The 22,818-nt window shown below is 40.2% G+C and overlaps 1 protein-coding gene across 4 annotated transcripts in view; it reads right to left on the bottom strand.

The window, feature by feature from the left end:
- Positions 1-156: 156 nt before the first annotated feature.
- tulp4a (TUB like protein 4a) overlaps positions 157-22,818 on the bottom strand; it is a 26,542-nt gene continuing 3,880 nt past the window's right edge. For 2 of the 4 annotated variants that reach the window (XM_087246909.2, XM_087246910.2), the window contains 12 exons: positions 13,217-13,345; positions 12,411-12,572; positions 12,027-12,207; positions 11,762-11,869; positions 8,999-9,156; positions 8,308-8,532; positions 7,039-7,273; positions 6,806-6,950; positions 6,357-6,501; positions 6,170-6,263; positions 2,846-6,078; positions 157-2,763 (listed from right to left, as the gene is read on the bottom strand). In XM_087246909.2, the coding sequence (XP_087103035.2) occupies positions 2,647-2,763; positions 2,846-6,078; positions 6,170-6,263; positions 6,357-6,501; positions 6,806-6,950; positions 7,039-7,273; positions 8,308-8,532; positions 8,999-9,156; positions 11,762-11,869; positions 12,027-12,207; positions 12,411-12,572; positions 13,217-13,345 (4,932 nt within the window). In that variant the 3' untranslated portion in view covers positions 157-2,646. 4 annotated transcript variants of the gene reach the window in all.

The following is a 22,818-nucleotide window of genomic DNA, read 5'->3' as shown; positions in this document are numbered from 1 at the left end:
CTACAATATCTATTACAGTTGATCAGTTCACTATAGTTAACACTACACTATGCTTAAAAAGTAGTACATACAATAAGTATAATACACTAATTTTACTACCTAAATGTCAGTGGATCTGCTTAATATTGCAAAATTAACTCCGTAACAGAGGAGAGATCATTCAGCCTGTACACTTTATTGGGCTACACACCGACAAAAGGACACGATTCAGCTTTTGAGGAACAACAAAACTGTTCATTACAGTACAATGCAAACCCTAGTGCATAGGCTTCAAGTTAGTCACGCCTAACCCCGAACCCCAGAGTCTGTTTACAAAAGAAGAGTCAAAAAAGGGGGAATTAGCAAAGCGTGAGATTCCCCTGAATATACAGTATAGAGCAAAGAAACAGGTAAAGACACTTCAGAAAAGGTAACTAAATCAATGTGTAACTCTCCTGCCAAGCAGTCACCTCAAAACCAAACGGCATCATGGGTGTTTCACTTCAGACAGAATGGACACAAGGTTGAAATGCTAAAACGTGTTGCAATTATAACAAACAATGGCGTGCGTCTCCAAAACCGTACCATGCTCACCTCTAAACAAACACTTGTGTTATTCTTTAAAGTCTTCTCCAAGCATGCCATACGAACGTTCATTCACCAAACGACTCCTCCGTCCCCAAAAGCACCACTTTGACCTATTCCTACAAACACAGGGCACATTTTGCTGGATTTCATGTCCAGTAATTGTACAAGAAAACCCAATCTGCACGCTGTGGACACACGTGTGTGTGAATGGATTGTGTAACAATCTCAATCCTTTCAGTGATAAAAGACTCATCCATTTGTTGTGTGAACACGCAAACCGGACTGTACAAAAACACACTTGACGAGCCCATTCAAGGTCACTTGACTACACCACGATCACCAACACACACCTTCAAAACTGCAGAAAACACACCGAAGCCCACCGCCTGCGCATCCGTCATCCACGTTATATACAACAACACCAAGCTGAAGAATCATTTGTACACAAATCACAGATTAAATGCCATGTTAGATCTCGTGTATCAGGAAATCCGACGGTAACGAAAGCATTAGTCTTGACGATATTGCACAACAAACAAGACATAAATAAATAAATAACCAACTACTGATTTGTTTCAGTTCACCATCAGGGTCGAGTCCAGAAATCCTGGTGAAGGAGCAAAAATATTAAACCCCCAAAAACAAAGCCTCTTTGTGTTTGGGTCACTCTTTACAAAAGACGCAAGACACACACACACACACACACACACATGCACGATGTAATGGTTCCCGAAACAAACACTGTCAAACCATTGGAAAACATTGAAATGTAATGACCTTTAAATTCACTTTCTGCAGAAGTGGGACTTGTCTACTTGTGCTGCATCGCTTGCTTGTCAGTCGAATAATAAAAACAAAGAGTCGCAATCATTAATCCTCCATTATCAAATGATAAAGGCAAAATGATTAGTCCTCCTGTGAAATTTTAATTTCTTAAGTGTTGATTTTTCCCCCAAACACATTTTTAAGCATTAATTTATTTGGTTTAAAGCTTAACCAGGATATTTAGGTTGACTAGGGAAGTCTACAGTGCTTGAGGAATTAAAAATCCACCGGAGGACTATTAATTTAGTCTTCAACTACATTTATCAATCATTGCTGTTCCTCACGAACCTACTGCTGAATTTCTATGTGAACTCTAACACTGTGATATTCTTAGCACTGATAACAAAAGGTGTCGCACAAATACGTCGTTATCCAAAAATAAAAGGTATGAAATGACACTGTTGAAACACGGTAGAAAAATATCTCCTGTTTGCTCATGTTGAGGTGGACTAAATGTGGCTTGAGAGCCATTACACGAAATCACTTCACAGAAGCGTCAGCAGGGGGCAGTCACTTCATTTTAGGAGGAGTGGGATGCGAGCTCTGATTGGCTAATCTTACCTTCTGATTTCTCAGAAGGACAGAGATGCACAATTAGAAAGGATGTACACGACAATAAAAATAACGTGTTCGTCGAATATAAAATGACACATGCGGGGTGTGCTAAAAAACAAACAAAAAAAAAGAGCGGATGAACAATAGTGACTAGCAAAGAAAGGAACAAACATGAAATCATGGATCATCAGGATTGATTATTCACTAAAAACATCTAGAGTGCTAATGAATACAGCATCAATGGTTTCACCGTTGAGCTTATTCGGTTTTCTGTCTACCAAAGCAAGTCCATCCTTACAGAAATACCTAGAGCGTATCAGCTAGAGACTGCATATTCAGTCTTACTATGTCTTATTAAAACACACGTTATGACTGCAAGCCAAGAAGCATCTAATTAGATGCTAGCAATTGAACTCCAAGGGTAAAGTCCCTGGAGTTTAGATATGACCTCCTGGAAGTGTGACAAACATTAGTATCCTAGGCAAAACAAGAAAAAGGAATTAGTAATGACAGTATGTTGTACAGCAATAGATTTCAGTGCCCAGTAGTACCTCTAACACTCGGAAAATGTGGCAATAACTTCCCAGATGTAGTTTTCAAGTATTAGTACTGCATCTTTAACTGGGAGAATTACTAAAAATCAACATAAGAGCAAAGAAAGAAATGGTTTAATTGGCTAAAACGTTCCTGCCCAGTCGATCACTTGAGGCGCTGGGTGACATTAGCAAGTGCTACAGCAAAAGCTTGCACAGCTGAGAAGGGGTACTGAAAGTCCAGGATATATGCATTCCCGTCGATCCTTCCGAACTGCATCACCTAGGCAGAATAAAGCAGGTTAGAAGCGAACAACTGCATGAATTCAATAAACTCAAACAGAATCTAAAGCTTATTTGCATACCTGTCTCCCCTCAAGCTCAATCTGGAAGTTCTTTGCTGATTCCTGCGTGACTCTCCCTCCAAAGTCTAGCTGGTAGACCTGCGTGGCTTCATTCCAGAGAGGCTGTTTGTTGGCCATGATGTAGACGAAGCCCTGGCTGCCGAGGCCACGGTCCTCTTTCTCATTCGCTTTTCGACATTTGATCTCATCCAGCTCACAACCTCCTGCCCGCAGGTTCCTTTTGGCTTTCCAACTCTTCTTCCCACTCTGGCTCTGGTTCATCAGCTCATCTCCACTGATGAAGAGCTCCGGCTCGCTCTCTGAGCTGTCCTGGAACTCATTTGTGGTGGCCTTGCTTAGCTTTTTGGCTTTCAGCTGCTCTTTTTGACCTTTAGGTTTCTTTTTATCTCTCCCACCTAACCTCGGACTGGAGATGAGGGAGTTGAAGTCCCCAAGGGCACGGCCCTCTTTTTTGGACTTGTTCCCTCCCTCTGTGATAGCTGGAACATTAGCTTCATCTGCCCGAGTGTTGTCCAAACGCTTTCGATTCTTCTTGCCAAACCTGTCTGCTCGTTGAGGAACAGGGCTTTCGTTAAGCGAGAGCACCTCTTGAAAGCCTTCCCCGGCTTCAGCTATTGCTTCTGGGGGACTGACCGCAGTCTGGAGGTCTGGGGGAGGCGAAGGCAAAGGCGGCGGTTGAGGAGGTGGAGAACGAACAGGTTTATCCAGCATGTGGGAGGCCTTGGGTGGGAGAGATGGGGCGGGACCCGGGGGGCTTGGCATGGGGGGACAGGGATTGTAAGAACCCCATGGATGAAGAGGAATGGCGGTTACAGGCAGGCTAGAACAAGAAGCTGTGCCAGGGTACATTGGTGGGAGGGGACAGCAAGCCAGGTTGGGCAAATTTGGTGGATAACCAGGAGGCAAGACCACTGACTGGTCTTGCTGGGAAAAGGAAAGTGGAGCAACCACCTCTTTTGGAGAAGGCGGCCGTGGAGATGCTTGCACTGCCTGCAGTGGGGGACTACTGTATGCAGCACTTGGTGGATAGGGCAATGCAATCTGATAAGCTCCTGCTAGTGGAAAAGTGGTGTTGTTAGGACTTGTTGGAGATTTAGGTGAGAGGACAAACGGAAGACGAGAAACGTCCAGATGCTGTGCAGGACCGAGGATGAGCGGAGGAGGTTTGTGAGGTGCAGGAGGTCCAGAAGGGGGCAGAGTCGCTGTGCGCTCTTGAGGAACCCAAATCTCTTCTGTAGCAGACGGGTCCCATTGATACGGTGGAGGCCGTTTGACTGTCAAACCCACTACCTCGGTATTAAGGGCCATTTGCCTCAGAGACTGATTCAATGCCTCGTCCTCTGTAAAAGCTGAGTTGATATAGTCAGCTCTTTCCCTGTTTCCAGCTCCAGTAGCCACTCCACCGGTGCCATCCAGACTGAGCAGACTGTAGGAGGATTGAGAAGGCAGAGGCGAGGCACTGTTGGAGTGCACTATAACAGTGCTATGAGGTGCACCACCCCCAGTTGGTGGGAAATCTTGCCTAATGATTGTGCCCCCAGCTATTCCGTTACTTCCACTGCTTGTGGTTCCACTACTGTTGCTACTGCACTGACTGCATGTATAAAGAGCTGTCGGCCCTCTTGGTTGATAGGAAGCAGACAAAGTACTGGCTTTAGCCTTGGGGGGTAAAGTCCGCTGGGGATCGAGCATTTGGGAAACCTTCAATGCAGCTTCCCGACTGTTGCGCCTCAAGGTAGCATGAATCAAGCTGCTGTCCAGTCTCTGGCCAGGGTTGCGCCCTGCTCCGCCCTGGTTAGCTGTATCAGGGTATGGAGGAGGGTCCCCACTGGGTATAGAGTACCTTGGCACAGTGAGACGGTTCAACGTAGCTGAGGCATAGGGCAGCTGCACCTTCTTCCCCTCTACAGCAGAGGAAGATGATGAGACCCTGAGGGTGGCAGAGCTTCCTGGGCCCTGCAGCGTGTAAACATTCTGGTTGCAAACAAGTCGTGTGCGGGGTCGGCACACCTCTTCCACATTTCCACTGCTGTCAAATGTGGTGATGCGTTCATAGCCCAATGGAGTTGGGTACTGAGCCCCTTGTGCACTAGGTGGATACAAGGTCAGATCCCCTTTCTTCAGACAAACTTCCCCTGAGGATGACGTGCTAGAGCTGCTTCCCACTGCCCCAGAGGTGGAACTTGCAGAAGCAGCAGCCGAAACTGCAGCAGTAGCAGCTGCCACTGCAGCGGCGACTGTGCCAGGGTAAGGAGGGGGCGGGTTCATTTTGCTAATCTCAAGAGGTGCTGTAAAAACCACTGCATCACCTTCAGCTAGTTGTGGGGCAGAACGAGTGGTTTTAATTTTAAGCAGGAGCTCATGCTCCCCGCGCTCTGTGCTGTGCTCTGCAGTAGGGGCAGCGACTGGTATTGTACTTTGTGGAAGCTGAATGACTGGGCATGATGGTTGACCTGAGGGCAAAGTTGGAATAGGGATTTGCATCTGATGCTGCTGTTGCAACTGCTGCTGCATTTGCTGGTGCTGTAGCTGCAGTTGCATTTGCAGATGCTGCTGCTGTATTTGATGCTGAAGCTGTTGCTGCATCTGCTGCTGTTGCTGCATCTGTTGGATCTGCTGCTGCATGTGTTGCTGCTGCTGTTGCTGCATGTGCTGATGCTGCAACAGCTGTTGCTGCTGCAGCTGATATTGTTGTAGCTGTTGCTGTAGCTGCTGTTGCTGATAATGCTGTTGCAGCTGCTGATGTTGTTGTGATTGCTGCTGCTGCTGTTGGGACTGTGCAACTAAAAGCCGACCAACATCCATACCTCCGAAGATTACCTGACCAGGACTAGAATACCTGGCAGGAACAGTGTATTGTGCCGTAAGCACAGTATCATGCTGTCCTTGATCAGACACCCCAGGAGGAGCCACAGTCGATGTTGGGTTGGACAATACGTCTAACTGGACATTCTGATTGGCTAGTAGGGATTGGACTAGGCCAATGCTTTGAGTTGGGGACATGGCTTGGGCAGGGCTGTGTATGGGGGCAATGGGTATGTTAACAGTGCAAGGTGGATTATCATCAGTGATTCCTGAAGCTCCTGTGACAGGCAGGTCGTCCTCGTCCTCACTGAAGACATTAGGACTGAACATAGGAAGGTTAATGTATTCCACCGAGATCTTCCTCACCTCAGGGAGGTAGATGGTCATCTGTCTGGGCTGGAGGTGAAGCAGACTTGTCTTGTAGATAACTAGTGAGATGGGAAAGAATTTGTAATGTAGACAAAGTTGGATGTGTAAATATATGTAGTATAACCAGGTAGTATTGTAAAACTCCAATACCTGCACCAAGATTTGTTGGCAAAAATGCTGCAAGTCCCACAATTTTGAACTTTGTTCCCCATATGTTAGATGTAACTTGCGCAAGGTAATTGTGCTAAATCACAAAAAGACAGAAGTTGTTATGATTAGAAAACGCAGTCTAGAGCCAACACGATCTATAATTTAGCTGTAAAACTCTGGTAATCACCTGTGTGATGTCATCAAGTGGGAACTCTCTGCGAGTCAGACTTGGAGAGCCAATAGAGGGCTTGCGAATGGGTAACCGTGGCGATCGGGATATTTCCTGTGTGGTGCGGGACAGCTTGGGGGACTTGCGGGGATCTATATTTATCCTGTTGGTAAAGGGACACACTAAGTCTCTACAGAGAAGGCAGCACACGAAGAGAAAAGTTCAAGGTGAGTTTCCAGCAGCATGCAGTGTAAAATTGCAGCTAAGTAATAAATGTGGGCAAGCTACATTCCGGCAATCTTAGTAAAGCATTTCATCTCGCATTTCTTGTTAACAGACACACATGCGATTTCAAACTATTCAAGCTTGCAGATGCTCTTGCAAAGGTGACCTTAATGGTCAATAATAAACCATATGAAAGTACGATCGAGCACCTAATGTTCTCAAAAATAGGAAATATGCTGTACCTGGGAAGTTTGGGAGACTTGCTCCCTCTGGAGATCTTTGGTGATTTCTTTCCTACCCAGTCATCATTGAGCTCAATGTCACTGGAATCTGAGCAATTGCAGCTGTCAATCATGGAGGGGATGAAGCTGTTCCCATACACTTCATCTGTGGTAAAAATCAAAATTAAAAACTGAGCCCCAATCCGACAGCCATTTTGCTCCAAAGCGCAGCCCGTTTACTTTTATAAACCCACCTGTTTTCCCATCAGTCTTCGGGTCCATGATGACAAACTCAGGGCGAAGTTTGCTTATCCTACGGCCTTTCAGAATAGGAACGAGTCCTCCCAGATACTCCAGGTATAAGGTGTAGCATGGACCGCCGACCTCAGGGTTGTCCTCCGTTCGCTTCATGGTGCAGTGCAGACGCTCATTACCTGACGTCGGATAGCTAACAAAGTCCCGCATGTTGTTGGGATCTGGGATTGGAGGCTAAAGGGAGGAAAGGGTGCCAGATACAAAGACAGATGGACATTTTAATAGTATTCCTTGAAATCAGGGTTGAGCAATAAACTAATGCTATGTGATTTATAATTTCCAGACTTTTCAAAGAATTTCAGTTTTAAACAACAGAGGGCGCTCTAGGGTAGTTTTTAACAGCAGATGGCGCTCTAGGCTAGTGTTTAACAGCAAATGGTGCTCTAGGCTAGTTTTTAACAGCAGATGGCGCTCTAGGCTAGTGTTTAACAGCAGATGGCGCTCTAGGCTAGTGTTTAACAGCAGACAGCGCTGTAGGCATGTTTTAAACAACAGAGGGCGCTATAGGCATGTTTTTAACAGCAAATGGCGCTCTAGGCTAGTTTTTAACAGCAGATGGCGCTCTAGGCTAGTTTTTAACAGCAGATGGCGCGCTAGGCTAGTGTTTAACAGCAGATGGCGCGCTAGGCTAGTGTTTAACAGCAGATGGCGCTCTAGGCTAGTTCGTAACAGCAGACATCGCTGTAGGCATGTTTTTAACAGCAGATGGCGCTCTAGGCTAGTTTTTAACAGCAGATGGCGCGCTGGGCTAGTTTTTAACAGCAGATGGCGCTCTAGGCTAGTTTTTAACAGCAGATGGCGCGCTGGGCTAGTTTTTAACTGCAGATGGTGCTCTAGGCTAATTTTAAACAGCAAAGGAAGCTCTATGTATATTTTAAACAATAGAGGGCGCTAGGCTAGTTTTAAACAACAGAAGGCGCTCTAGGCTAGTTTTTAACAGCAGATGGCGCTCTAGGCATGTTTTAAACAACAGAGGGCACTCTAGGCTAGTTTTTAACAGCAGACGGCGCTCTAGGCATGTTTTAAACAACAGAGGGTGCTCTGGGCTAGTTTTAAACAACAGAAGGCGCTCTAGGCTAGTTTTAAACGGCAGACGGCGCCCTAGGCTAGTTTTCAACAGCAGATGGCGCTTAAGCTAGTTTTTAACAGCTTTTTGAATAGTAGTTGGCGCTCTAGGGTATTTTTAACAGTAGATATATTTTGTTTACCTTAATAGTGGGAGCGAAGGCAGAAGACACATATGTGCTGAGGCGGGAGGGCATGCTGAGCTTGGCCAGATCTTTCTCCTCGTGTACGGCGCTGGCGATGGCCTGTTGGCACAGAAGCTGCAGGCTGGAGACTCTGTGCTCGACCCGCAGCACATACAGCGCCGGCCCGCAAGCCAGAAACACACGTGAGTCCCGGTGGCCCCAGCACAGCGTACTGATCGGCCTCTGAACACAAGCAGAAACACACGCGCACTCAGAAAAACATTACTCAACTGCCCGTGTTTTCATCAAGATAGTACAAGTGTTATGGCCATTAAAAGCTGCCTTGTTATTTTTTATATTTATCATTATATAATTATATATTTTATATTTATTAATGCTTTATACATTAAGTAAAATGAAATTTAATGCAATTTTGAAAACAAAACAATAAAGTTACTAAATTTATTAAATTTTTATAAGTATATTTATTGAAAACATACATTACATTCAACAATTTGCAAAAATAATAATAATAACAAGTAAAAAATGATATAATTGTCACAAATGTGGTCAAAATATCTCTCATATTGATGTTACATAATTAACATGGATATTTTTGATTTGCGAGAAATTGGAAAAACTGTTATTTGATTATGTGTGAGTGTGTGTGTGTCTCTCTCTGTGTGTGTGTGTGTATGTAAACACTCACCTGAGCAGGTGTTTCCAGTGAGTAAATGTGCTCCCCGCGAACATTGTAAAACTTTACAATGGCGTTTCGGGTGGCCTGTGTGGGGTCGGAAGTCACGAGTCTCTCCATCCCTGCGACAGCCAGCAGATCCCCCTGGGAAGACCACTGCACCACCACATCTGATGAACACACACACACACACACACACACACACACACACACACACACACACACACACACACTATTACTGTATAGAAAGATCATTTGAAGTTTACTGCCATATCAGTTTCTACCCCTGAGCCCTTCCCCTTACCCCTACCCCTCATTTTGCACGTTCCCGTGAAGGGTTAGGGGTGTGCCAATTCTCTTTAGCTTGAAGGTGTAGGGCTATGGGGAAGGGGTGAATAGCCCTTTGAACTGACATTTTTCAGGACCACACACTAAACCAAGGGGTAAGAAAATTTCCCACAATACACCAGCTACAACGGCAGAATAGCTGCACCCGGAAGTAAGGACATTCACAAATTAGTTTTTTTTAGTTATTTAATAAGTAATTTTTACAACAAACAAGCACATGTTTTAATATATGCATAACCGCGTTCCTGTTTTAAAAAATAAAACGCTAAAATAAAAACAGCTAAATTTGGCGATCTATAATCCTGAATAATAACTCCTGTACAGCAGTCCCAACATTCTGACATAGTTTTCTATAACTAACACTTGTTTATTCTGCACTTGCTGCTACTGCACTCCTGGTCAGACCTAAACTGCATTTGCATGTGTGATGACAATAAAGTTGAACGTAATCTGATCTAAAACAGTTCAGTTCTGCATAGAAAGTGTAGGAAAAATGAGTTTGCCATTAGTGAAAATATATTTCAGCTTTAAATCATCAGTCCTCATCTTGCTGGATTTGTCAGCTGCTTTTGACACTGTAAACCACCAGATCCTGCTATCTACGCTCGAGTCACTGGGCGTTGCTGGCACGGTTATTCAGTGGTTCAGATCTCACCTCTCTGACAGGTCATTCAGGGTGTCTTGGAGGGGAGAGGTGTCCAACCTACAGCATCTAAACACTGGGGTACCTCAAGGCTCTGTTCTTGGGCCACTTCTCTTCTCCATCTACACATCATCTCTAGGACCAGTCATCCAGAGACATGGATTCTCCTACCACTGCTATGCTGATGATACCCAGCTATACCTCTCTTTTCATCCTGACGATCCCTCGGTTCCAGCTCGCATCTCAGCCTGCCTGTTGGATATTTCACACTGGATGAAAGATCATCATCTTCAGCTGAACCTCGCAAAAACGGAAATGCTTGTAGTTTCTGCCAACCCGACTCTACACCATAACTTCTCAATCCAGATGGACGGGGCAACCATTACTGCATCCAAAATGGTGAAAAGCCTTGGAGTAACGATTGATGACCAGCTAAACTTCTCTGACCACATCTCTAGAACTGCTCGATCGTGCAGATTCACACTCTATAACATCAGAAAGATCCGACCCTTCTTATCTGAACATGCAGCTCAACTCCTTGTTCAAGCTCTTGTTCTCTCCAGACTGGACTATTGCAACTCTCTACTAGCCGGGCTTCCAGCTAACTCTATCAAACCTCTTCAGCTGCTTCAGAACGCAGCAGCACGAGTGGTCTTTAATGAACCTAAAAGAGCACATGTCACTCCGCTGCTCATCCGTTTGCACTGGCTGCCAGTTGCTGCTCGCATCAAATTCAAAGCTCTGATGTTTGCTTAAAGCGACTTCTGGCTTTGCTCCTTCTTATCTGCTGTCACTTCTGCAGATGTATGTGTCCTCCAGAAACTTGCGTTCTGTGAATGAACGTCGCCTCGTGGTTCCATCCCAAAGAGGGAAGAAATCACTTTCCCGAACTCTCGCGTTCAATCTGCCCAGTTGGTGGAATGAACTCCCTAACTGCATCAGAACAGCAGAGTCACTCGCTGTCTTCAAGAAACAACTCAAAACTCAACTAGTTAGTCTCCACTTCCCTTCCTAATCTGCAATTGCCTCTCTGACTCCACCGCTAACTGTACTAAAAATAAATAAATACATTTAAAATATTACTAATGTTTTGCTTCTTACACTTTCTTTACACACCTGAAACTCACCTACAGCACTTCTTCATTGTTGCTCTTATAGTTGTGTAAAGTGCTTCCATGTCCTTATTTGTAAGTCGCTTTGGATAAAAGCATCTGCTAAATGACTTAATGTAATGTAAATATCAGCAGGTTGATTTGTTTAGCTCAATAATGTTTCCCTAAGGGTGCTTTTACACTTGGTCTCTGCTTTTATATTCAGCGTCTGCTATTGCTATTCACTTCTGCTATTTATATTTTGACTTTGCATTTCAGTGTATACTTTAATTGCCCTTAACCTGCAAATCAGAATAGAAAGTGTATGACAAGCACACGAATGTACTTACAGTTATGGTAGCATAGATTGCTATGGCTCAATGATGCTAACATCCAAACATTTCTGCTTTCTGAATGATCTTTCTGTAAGGGAATTCTGCAGAAGCACTGCCTAGATGTGTCTCTAATCAATTAATAACAATATATATTATTAATATACAACAATTATCCAGGTGTTTGGCTAATAAAGAGAATTAGTCAGCGCTTGAATTGGAGATCAGCAGGAGATATTAAAGTTTGGTCACTAAAACTACCTATATTCTGCTCTGGTCTTCTCAATGTAATTGTCAAATGCAGAATAAAATAAAAAGATTTAAATGAGCTTGTAAACCGATTTAAAGTATAAAACCCAACCTTTGAGGCCCGTGCGTATCAGCAGAGGTGAAAGGTCATCATAATTGCTCATCAAACTGATGTCTCCGGACGTGAAGCAGACGGTCAGCAGCGGCTTCAGGCTGTGCACTGCAACAACAACACAAGTATTAGCACTCACAGATTACTTTAACTCATTATTTCTGAAAACAAGACTGTGTTTGGGCAGATTTTGCAGTGCACTGTGTTTTAAGGTGATCCCAGGATGCAGAAGTGTAGTAATGGAGTGTAGTAATGGAGTGTTTACCCTGCGGAGGCGTGCTGTCGTCTGAATCGGAGTCGCTCTCGCTGCTGTCCTCTACCAGGAAGCTGGGATAGTTCCAGGCCATGCTGGCGATGCCCTCGGCCTCATGGAGCAGAATATGAGCCAACATGCGGCCGTGGCAGTCCATCACGATCACCTGCCCGTCTGCAGTGCCAAACAACACCTGAGGACACACATACACACACACACACACACACACACACACACACACACACACTTGTTCAACTATTACTTCTTTATTGACTAGTAGAAAAAAAACTGACCATTAAATGAAGTTCAGAGCACAAACTCCACAATTTTGGATAAAAAACATCCCTCATCTCATGTGTCTGGCCAAAAAGCTCCTCAGAGTGTGTGTAATGTCACCTGCTGGTCGTCGGGCGTCCAGATGCCGCAGGTGATCTGACTCTCCAGGTTGATCTCGGAGGACCAGTGGCGCTGACCGCTCACCGAACCCACCAACACGAAACCATCACGGTACGAGATCAGAGCCTGCGTCCCATCATGAGACCAGGTGAAGTCGCTCACCTGTGCAGAAACACACACACACACTTAAAGCCTGCTCACAACAAGCACAATAACTATTAATTATTAAGTAGTGCTGGACAAAGATTAATCATAAATGGTTGCATGCAGAAAATGATTATAGGTGAATATAGGCCATGTATTTTTCAGCATTTGAACAAATCAGAAGCATTTAAAGGATATATTTATTAAAATAGTATTTTACTCAGTGAACAATTCATGCAAAACACTGCTAAATAAATTACAAACTACAAAATGTCCAAAATATTTTGTATATTTTTATTTCCCTTGTTTTTTGCTCTTTTTAAAATTTCTTTTCACTTCTTTACTAATTTTTGGATGATTATCATAGGTTATTTTTGTTATTAGCTCCAGATTAGGCTTCAGTACCGACTAATCTAATGTTTATCTGCAAAAATACTGTACTTTAATTAAATTTTATACTTAAAAACTCTAAAACTGTATTTAGATTAACAATATATATATATATATATATATATATATATATATATATATATATATATATATATATATATATATATAATAAAATAATAATAAAATTACAAAACAATTAAATAAAAAAATGAATGAATAAATAAATAAAAAATAAATAAATAAATAAATAAATAAAAGTAAAAATCGCTCACCTGAGCTCCGCGATCATTGACCAGCTCCACCGACCAGCGCCCCTCATACTGAATCCAGACGAAGATCCCGCCGTCAGTATCGCAGGTCGCCAGCTTCTGGAAGGGCTCGTTCCAGCGCACCAGCACCACCTACAGGACAAACACACACACACACACACACACACACACACACGCCATCATTACTGTGTTATAAACAAATAATAACTCATACATATATAGAGTAGGCTTCTGCCGGCATCACATTTTATTGTTGTGATTAATTGCTTAAGCTTTCACATGGTATCATCACAATATTGACCTTAGAAAGGGTTATTGTAACAGGTAAGATAACAGAAAAACACTTTGTGTACTGCTTCATTGTAAATCCACATGTTTAAACATGATTTAAATCAATTTGCAAAAGGATTATAAAGTACAGCAGATTTAAGTGTTATTAGTAAATGTCAGTGAATGCATTAAAACTGTGAGAAAAAGCCTGATTTATAACAGTTACGTTAAAATTACTTAGTAAAATACTGAATTTAAATACTAGATTTAAGTTGATCACTTATTAAGAGCATTTAATAAAATATTAACAACTACGATTTTAACCCATTATTAGGCATCAACTAAACAATGAACGGTCCCCTATGACGACTGTAAAATATTCAAGACATCAAAGGCAGAATTCTCACTATACGCATTTAATATGGGAATCTTTTTCAGCGACTTGTAAATGATTCATTTGAATTAGAAGTGTGCAGACCAATACATTTTAGAATAAAGCGCGGGAGCGGTCTATAACTCCTGAGCGAGCGAGCATGCGTATGTATGTGTGTGAAGTAGAGAGAGCATGATGCTGCGTGTCTATGTGTGTGTGTGTGTGTGTGTGTGTTTATACAGACAGCTTGTTTTAGGCTATCTGGACTCTGCATAGCTGGTTGGTATACAGTTAGCGGGAACGGGCGCAGCAGGTAGAAAAGAGCTGGTCGGGAAGCGAAACAACAAATACTGAATATTAGCCGGAGCGGTCTGGTTCGGACTAAAACCTGGCAGGAGCGGGATTAAAACGCGCAGATCTCTAATTTGAATCAATTCAGTTCTTAAGTTTTGTAAAACCCCTCCCCCTTCCATTAGCCAGCTCTGCTGTGATTGGTCATGTGGGCCAAGTCTGTTTTGATTGGTCTATTCTGTGTCGGAGTGCCCATTTCAGAGTGTTCAAATATGGGCGGGAATTATGCAAATGAGTTACTTTAATAATGCTGATGCACACTGTAAATAACATTCATAAATGAGCAGTTTTCTGAATTTATAATGATCTTGAATTGTATTATGGGATCTCGATCTTTCTTCCAGCAACTTTTAACCTTGTAAAGTGTGTATGAAGTGTGCGTTCTGCACATGTGTAATAGTGTGCAGTGCTGTATTGTGTGTGTTGGTGTTGTTTATTACGCTACAGAAAGCTTGTAATAAACTGCAGCACATTTACTCTTATTTTACACACTCATTGCTCTAGATATATCATTCCCTATACATTATATTATTTTGAATGACTGAAGTAAACACACAAACTGTTCATTTACGGATATTTTCACAGTGTACTGAGGACACTGACCTGGACAGACTGTTGTGCACACATTTAGGCATGGGATGATAACCGTTTTCAAGGTATACCGCGGTTTGGATAAGTCAAGGTTTTAAAACTGTCAACATTTTCTGCAATACCGTTCCTAACACATGAAATAAATGAAGACAGCAGAAGTCAACAATTCATTAGAATTATTCAGCCTGACATGTTTACTGCTCCAAACTATTTGAAATGTTCCTCAAAATAAAACACACTGTGTTCAAAAGGGATTTTTTCATATTCAGACATTTAAAAAGAATATATTTTAGAGCAGTGAGCACAATACCATGAAACCTTGATATTTATATCCAAGGTTATTATACTGTCAGAATCTTATACCGGCCCATGTCTACATGCATTTACTTCATTTAAAAAAGAAAACTTATGTTGAAAATGTGCACGTATACAACTAGAGTTGGCTTGTTTTGACACATTATTTATAACATTTATTATTATAAATTTTATAATAATATTATAATTAATAATATATAAGTTTATGTATTATTTATAACATAATAGTGTTAATAACTCATCTCTAATAAATGATTTATTTTCTCTCTGTCATGATGACAGTAAATAATATTAGACTAGATATTCTTCAAGACACTTCTATACAGCTTAAAGTCACATTTAAAGGCTTAACTAGGGTAATTAGGCAGGTTAGGGTAATTGGGCAAGTCATTGTATAACGATGGTTTGTTCTGGAGACTATCGAAAAAATAGATAGCTTACAGGGGCTAATAATATTAACCTTAAAATATTGTTTAGAAAATTGAAAACTGCTTTTATTCTAGTTAAAATAAAACAAACAAGACTTTCTACAGAAGAACAAATATTATCAGACACACTGTGAACATTTCCTCAATCTGTTCAACATCATTTAGGAAATATTTAAAAAATAAAAATAAAAACATTGAAAGGGGGTGAATAATTCTGACTTCAACTGTACGTCTGAAACTTCATTCATGATGATCTTAAGGAGGTCTTAAATTTGACTTGATGAATGCTGCAGATGAATGCTCCTGATTTCACAGAGTGCACATACAGCATGTGTTTGCCACGAGTCAGGGCTGTCACGTTCTGCACATGGGTCTGGTAGTGAGTTAATAAAGCCGCTGATTAGCCACTCTCTATCGGTTTGTTTAGCACCTGCTGTAAGATCAACATTTAGACAAATCTTCAGGCTTATCCTGTTCTGACTCCCGATCCAGCAAACCGCTGCGTCACTGTCTGTCTGTCTGAGCTGATCTCTCTTTATATAGACACGTGTGCGTGTGTGTGCGTGTGTGTGTGTGTGTTCACTGCACATGCTCTGGTCAGCTGAGGAAGAGTGTGTTCAAGAGCAGCTCATGTGGGTTTTGTAAAAACATCTTGTTAGCAGTGTGTGTAGCGTGGCTGTCCTTCAGTGTAGGCAGTCTGTGAGTCTGTTCATCATAAAAGGGCCTGATCAACCATTAATGTTGAACCTGCAACTCTACAGCTCAACAAAGTGACTTTAATTGACATTTTTGGAAGTTTGAGATAATAAAATGTACAAGTAATATTGATATTTAGAGATATGAGTGTGTAAAGTGACAGTAAATGTGCTGCAGTTCATCACAAGGTTTCTGTAGTGTAATAAACAACACCAACACACACAATACAGCACTGCACACGAATACACATGCAGAACACACACTTTACACAACTCATCCATCTTAAAAGAAAGATCAAGATCCCATAATGCAAATCAAAAGCAGAAACAACCGGGGAAAAACAAAAAAATGAAATCATAAAATACAGAAAACTGCTCATTTACAGACATGTTTACAGTGCAGGCAGCTATAAAACACAGCCTTTAACAAAGGTTATTAATAAACCATATTGGTAAACAGAGTTAATGAACTCAACTCTAGATAAAGGTGTTATTGAGCTGGATTGTTGGTGATTGTAGCCGGATTGGGAAGCTTTACATGGACTGGGGAAATCAAAGTTTAAACTTAAAATGATTTAAGACCTACAATACAACATTTCAGTGCATTTAAAGCCTAAAATTGTAGCTCGCTTTGCTTTTAGAAGGACAGTAGAACTATATAACTGCAGGTTAACTATGTTTATATATAATGTCTGCCCCTATATACACATTTCTGATTTGGATTGTAATGCAATACTGTGCACCATTAGTAAAGCTGCTCAAACACAATAATTATAGTGAACAGTGCTGTACAAATGAACTTGAATTGAACATGGATGTCCTATTGAAAAGCTAGATGTTTGATTAGAAATGTGCACTTGTGAAGCACTTCATTTAGACAGCTTTAATGGTCTCGTGAAGTGCTTTGAAATGGGCATATTTATTCAATGTCTGGCATAATCCTAACCAAAACATAATGTAGCCCCTCCCCTTTTTAAAAAATAGCCAATAGAGTTTTGTTTGATCACCACTCTGCCAGTAAGAGTGTTCGAGCTCAAGCTCATCAAATGAAAAGCCAATGAGAAGTGTCTTGAAGAGGGCGGGGCTTGTCAGACACTAGAGAGCATTTGATTGGTTGTGGACTGAGGAAAATAAAGTTTAAACTTAAAATGATTTAAGACCTACAACACAGCATTTCATTTAATTGCATTTTAAAGCCTAAAATTGTAGCCCGCTTCGCTTTTAGAAGAACACTGGAACTGTATAACTGCAGGTTAACTATGTTTATATATAATGCCTGCCTATATACACATTGTGCACCATTAGTAAAGCTGCTTAAATACAATAATTATAGTGAACAGTGCTATACAAATGAACTTGAATTAACTATTAGTAATGTGCACTATGAAGCACTTCATTTAGACAGCTTGAAAGGTCTCGTGAAGTGCTTTGAAATGGGCATTTTTTTAATTCAACGTTTGATTTAATCTCAAGCGCAACACAAAGAGAGGACGGGATAGTGTAGCCCCTCCCCTTTAAAAACAACAGCCAATTGTGTGTCGTTTTATCATCGCTCTGCCAGTGAGAGTAGTAGAACTTAAGCGCATAAAATGAACAGCCAATAAGAAGAAGGGGGCGGGGCATATCAAACACGAGGAGCATCTGATTGGTTATGATTTGAAGAGAAACTGAAGAATGAGCACACTGTTGAATAAAACTGTAGATTCAGGGCACATAAGCCAAAGTGACAAACTACAAGCCTTACATGTTTCTATCAGTTTTATATCTCCACTGTTCTAGAGACACTAGCTTATAGACATCCAGAAAACGAACAATAATGACACTAACATCTAAAACACTATTTTAATTTCATGGGACCTTTAATAATAATAATAATAATAATTAAAATAATAATAATAATTAAATGTGACTTTTGATATTTTGTTTGTATCAGATATCCAAATATCCACAGCGGAATGAACCGCCAACTTATCCAGCATTTGTTTTACACAGCGGATGCCCTTCCAGCTGCAACCTTACACTGGGAAACACCCAGCACACTATTGCACACACTCATACACTACGGCCAATTTAGCTCATTCAGTTCCCCTATAGCGCATGTGTTTGGACTGAGGGGGAAATCGGAGCACCCGGAGGAAACCCACACCAACACCGGGAGAACATGCAGTTGGCAGTTCATTGCGCTGTGATTAATAAAGGCGAATAAAGCCGAAAAGAAAATGAATGAATAAATATTTAATAATTTCTTTATTTTTTTAATCTTTAATAAATGATCTTATCCTGCAGCATGAAGAGTGAATATTGATGCTCAAACGATATACTGTTCAGCCCTAATATATATATATATATATATATATATATACACACACACACACACACACACACACACACACACACACACATACATATATACATATACATACATATACATACATATATATGCATCTAAAATAGACTAAATCATTCGCTAAAAGACTAAAATAAAAGAATATCAATCAATAAAATACAAAAATTAAACACTGTACAGTAAAGACTGTGACTTTCTCATGATGCTGCTATTGATGCTTCTGTCTGCCTCTCTGTAATGCTGTATAATATTGCGCTCATATAAATAAAAGTACTACCATAAACAATGTATTTTCTGTGACACCCTGAAATAAACAAGGGCGTGATATGAAACCATAGACTTTTCATTTTGTCCAACTGCACAGCCCGACATGTAATCAAATAACTTGCTTTTTTTAAATTTTATTTTTATATATATATAAATTTTATTAGAATATGCAAAAAATATACAAATACAAGAAAAAGTCAACAAATAACAAATACAAAACAACGAAACAAAAACAACAACAATATAGTCATGTACTGGTATGTGCGTGAGTGTGTGCGTGTGAGTGTGTGTATGCATGTAAAGGTAACTTGGTGGACAGATCAGAGTACATACACAAGGAACAATAACAGTCAATAAATGAAGCAAGTGTCAAAGATATAGATAACACATATAGAAAGAAACAGTCAGAGGTAGGGAGTAACAACAATGCTTATTAATGTATGATAGTAAAAATGAACAACAGTAATAACTGACAACAATAATAATAAATCACAAGTGCTACACCAACTACTACTACAGAAAGTTACTTATATAACAACTACTACTGCTTCTACTACAGCCACAACCACGACTACTACTACTACAATGTCTACTAATACTGATACTACTACAACGACTACCACTACTGATACTACTATAGCGTTTGCTACAACTAATACAACAACGTCTACTGCTACTACTACTGCAACTACCACCACCACAATCACTTCTACTACATCTACATCAACGACATCTACTACTGATCTTACTACACCAACAACGACTACTACTACTACTGTAACTACCACACCATTACTACTTCTGCTACTACTTACATGAACTACTACTTCAATAATCTCTGTAACAATTACTCAATAACAATCGATACTATTACACTGTCTACTACTTCAACTACAACTACTACTACAACTACTACCGCTACAACAACTCAAATAACTTGCTGAAATGACATCAGCCATATGTAATGTTCTCTTCAATATAGGACTCAGCAATATACGGTTTGAGCATCGTCATCTCAATGTGTGCATCTCATCGCAGGAGTAGATTATCCATTAAAGATTGAAAAATAAAGATATTATGATATTTTATTATTATTTACACAATGATGAGCATCTTATTTTACACTTGTTCTGTGTAATCGCTGTACTTGAATACTGGTAGACTCCCCAGTAAACCATAAAGCACGGTTTATTCATGTATTATTGCATGTACTTTATACAGATGCACAGCATGGGGAAAGACTTGATCATCTCAGTCCATCTATATTAATGACATCTTTCTGTCTATCCATATCATCTGGTGTCATTATACATAACGCAGAAAAACAAAACAATGTCAGATTTTCCCAGTATCGTGCACGCATGTTGATGACCGTGAGTGCTAATCTGCAGTGAGTATTTAAAGCAGGAGTGTGAGATGATGATGATGATGCTGCTGCTGCAGTTAATGAGGGCGAGCGAGCGGCTCATTCTTCATCAGCTGACAGATCTCATTAACCACCGTCACCAGCGGGAAATAATACAGCTGCCAGTGATGGATCTGTCCTGCGCTACCCACAATTCAGCTCCAGAACACAGCAGAGCATATCGTGTCCATTAACACACACATTCTCAAACACAACATGCATTTCGTCAGAGGTAAATGAGTTCCAACTATGGCAACATATCGTGATCTCGCAATGTGATCCTAACATCTCAGGACATGCCATGTTGACTTTCTATTATAAGTGATCATTTGCATGTGCTTTTGGATCGTAAATAGATTTTGAAAGCATTCAGGCATAAGAAATCGCACCATTTGTGACTTTAACAATGATTCATTGTATTTTTATCATTCAGTTTCTGTACTTAAATACTGTTCGAACTACATTAAACCACTTAATATCCATTGTGTTTTGATTGTGATTATAGATCGTTACTCAGGAAAAGACTCACAACACATGCCAATACAGAAATGCACAGCAACCACACCGAAAACATGTCAGGGATGGATGGCTTATTAGATTTTATGCAGATGCACTCCCACTGAAGGATCATCCCAATGCATCTTACATTATAAAAGCTTTCCTAATAGAGATATTCAGTCATCTGGTGAAATTATATTCATATTACAAATTAAAAAGAGCATTGCAATGTTAGATTTTGCCAATATCATGCCTAGTTTTAACAGCTGATTGTATACGCGTTTATTTACTGCTAGAATTGCAGTGGAATAAAATAAATAAACACAATATTTATTGACTACACATTGTGCATTTATTTGAACGGATTTAAACTTAATCCTAGTTTATATTAATGAGAGAGCACATGTGAACGACTGAATCTGTGTTCAAGAGGAAACTGAAACTTCGAGAAAAGCCTTTGAAATGAGTCATTTGAGCATGCTTTAATTCTAGTGTATGGTTCATTTACTGCATGTTGTTTTATTCCTTTGTAGGCCGTCTCTATAATCAATATATCGACAGACCGTGCAATGGATGTAATCTCAATACTTTTTTGCCATTGCAATATATATTTACAAATACACTAATAACATTAAAGCCGTTTCACAAGGACATTTACATTGTACCTCAGCAGTGTATGTGCCCTCATTTATTTATTCTTTCTTTCTCATTGTCTTTCCCTTGCTTTCCCAATTACTGTATTTCTTTTAAATCGTCACATTTGTCTTGTGGCAAAAACAGTAATATTTGTATTGCATGTGCTATACTTCTGTTTGCATTTATGACTATTGTAATTGCCTGTTGTTATTGCAATAAAAAAACAATTAAAAACAATACTGTGATATATATATATATATATATATATATATATATATATATATATATATATATATATATATATATATATACACACACACACACACACACACACACACACACAGTTGAAGTCAGAATTATTAGCCCCCTTCAATTATTAGACTTGTTTATTTTTTTCCCCAATTTGTGTTTTACAGAGAGAAGATTTTCACAGCATTTATAAACATAATAGTTTTATTAACTCATTTTTAATAAAGAATTCATTTTCTCTTTGTCATGATGACAGTAAATAATATTAGACTTAGGGTTGTAACGGTATGAATTTTTCACGGTATGATAATCGTCTAAAACAATACCACGGTTTGACGGTTTGGCGGTATACGGTATGTTACAAATGTTACAAAATAATAGAACAGTGAAGCAAATTTGACTTTTTCCAAATAATATATTTTCAGTTACTATAAACAACACCACTTACAATGAACAAATAAAAATAAGAAAATAATAAATAATGTGTCAAAGTCCAAATAAAGTCCAAATAAACATGGTGCAAATCCTCAGTAAAAAATAGATATAAATATTTACTATACTATAAATAGTTACACAACGAAACTAGATTCAATATGGAACATCCTTAGGTTTTATGTGCCAGCATGGATATGGTTGTCTATCGATATGGATTTGGATATGGTTGTCTGCAATGCAGACAAACAGCTGCATCTTCATTTGCGTCTTTTGAAAACAGCAAGAGCAGCATTTCGTCTTTGCTGTGTCACTGTTTTGTCATGTTTCTGTGCTGCTGTGCATGCAAAAGTACTTAGTATGAGAATTATTTCATGCAAAACTTTTTTTTTTTTTGCGTTTTATTTAGCCGCGCATAAATGTATGCCTTTCTCTCATTCCGTGTTGTTCAAAAAGCTTGGTCCACAAACAAAAGCGAAACCTATGCTTATTGGTTGTGATATAGCGAGTTTGAACCAATCTGGGCATGGAGGAGGGACAATGCATCAATGTATCATGTCTGATTTGTCCGGAGACACAGTGACGAGCGTTTCTTTGTCAAATCAGCGTTGTCAAATGTTGATGATGTAACCGCACTGATTCCGGAGCCTCTGAAAGTCCGCGAATGTTATGTGATACAGCACTGGAAAGCTGAGATTCTCTTCTTTATGCCAATCTTTGAATTGTATGAATCGGATCAGCGGATCAA

The sequence above is a fragment of the Danio rerio genome, chromosome 4, assembly GCF_052040795.2.
Source record: "Danio rerio strain M-AB ecotype USA chromosome 4, GRCz13ab, whole genome shotgun sequence".
NCBI lineage: Eukaryota > Metazoa > Chordata > Actinopteri > Cypriniformes > Danionidae > Danio > Danio rerio.
The sequence above is the reverse complement of the archived record's forward strand: the minus strand, read 5'-3'. Positions and strand labels throughout refer to the sequence as shown.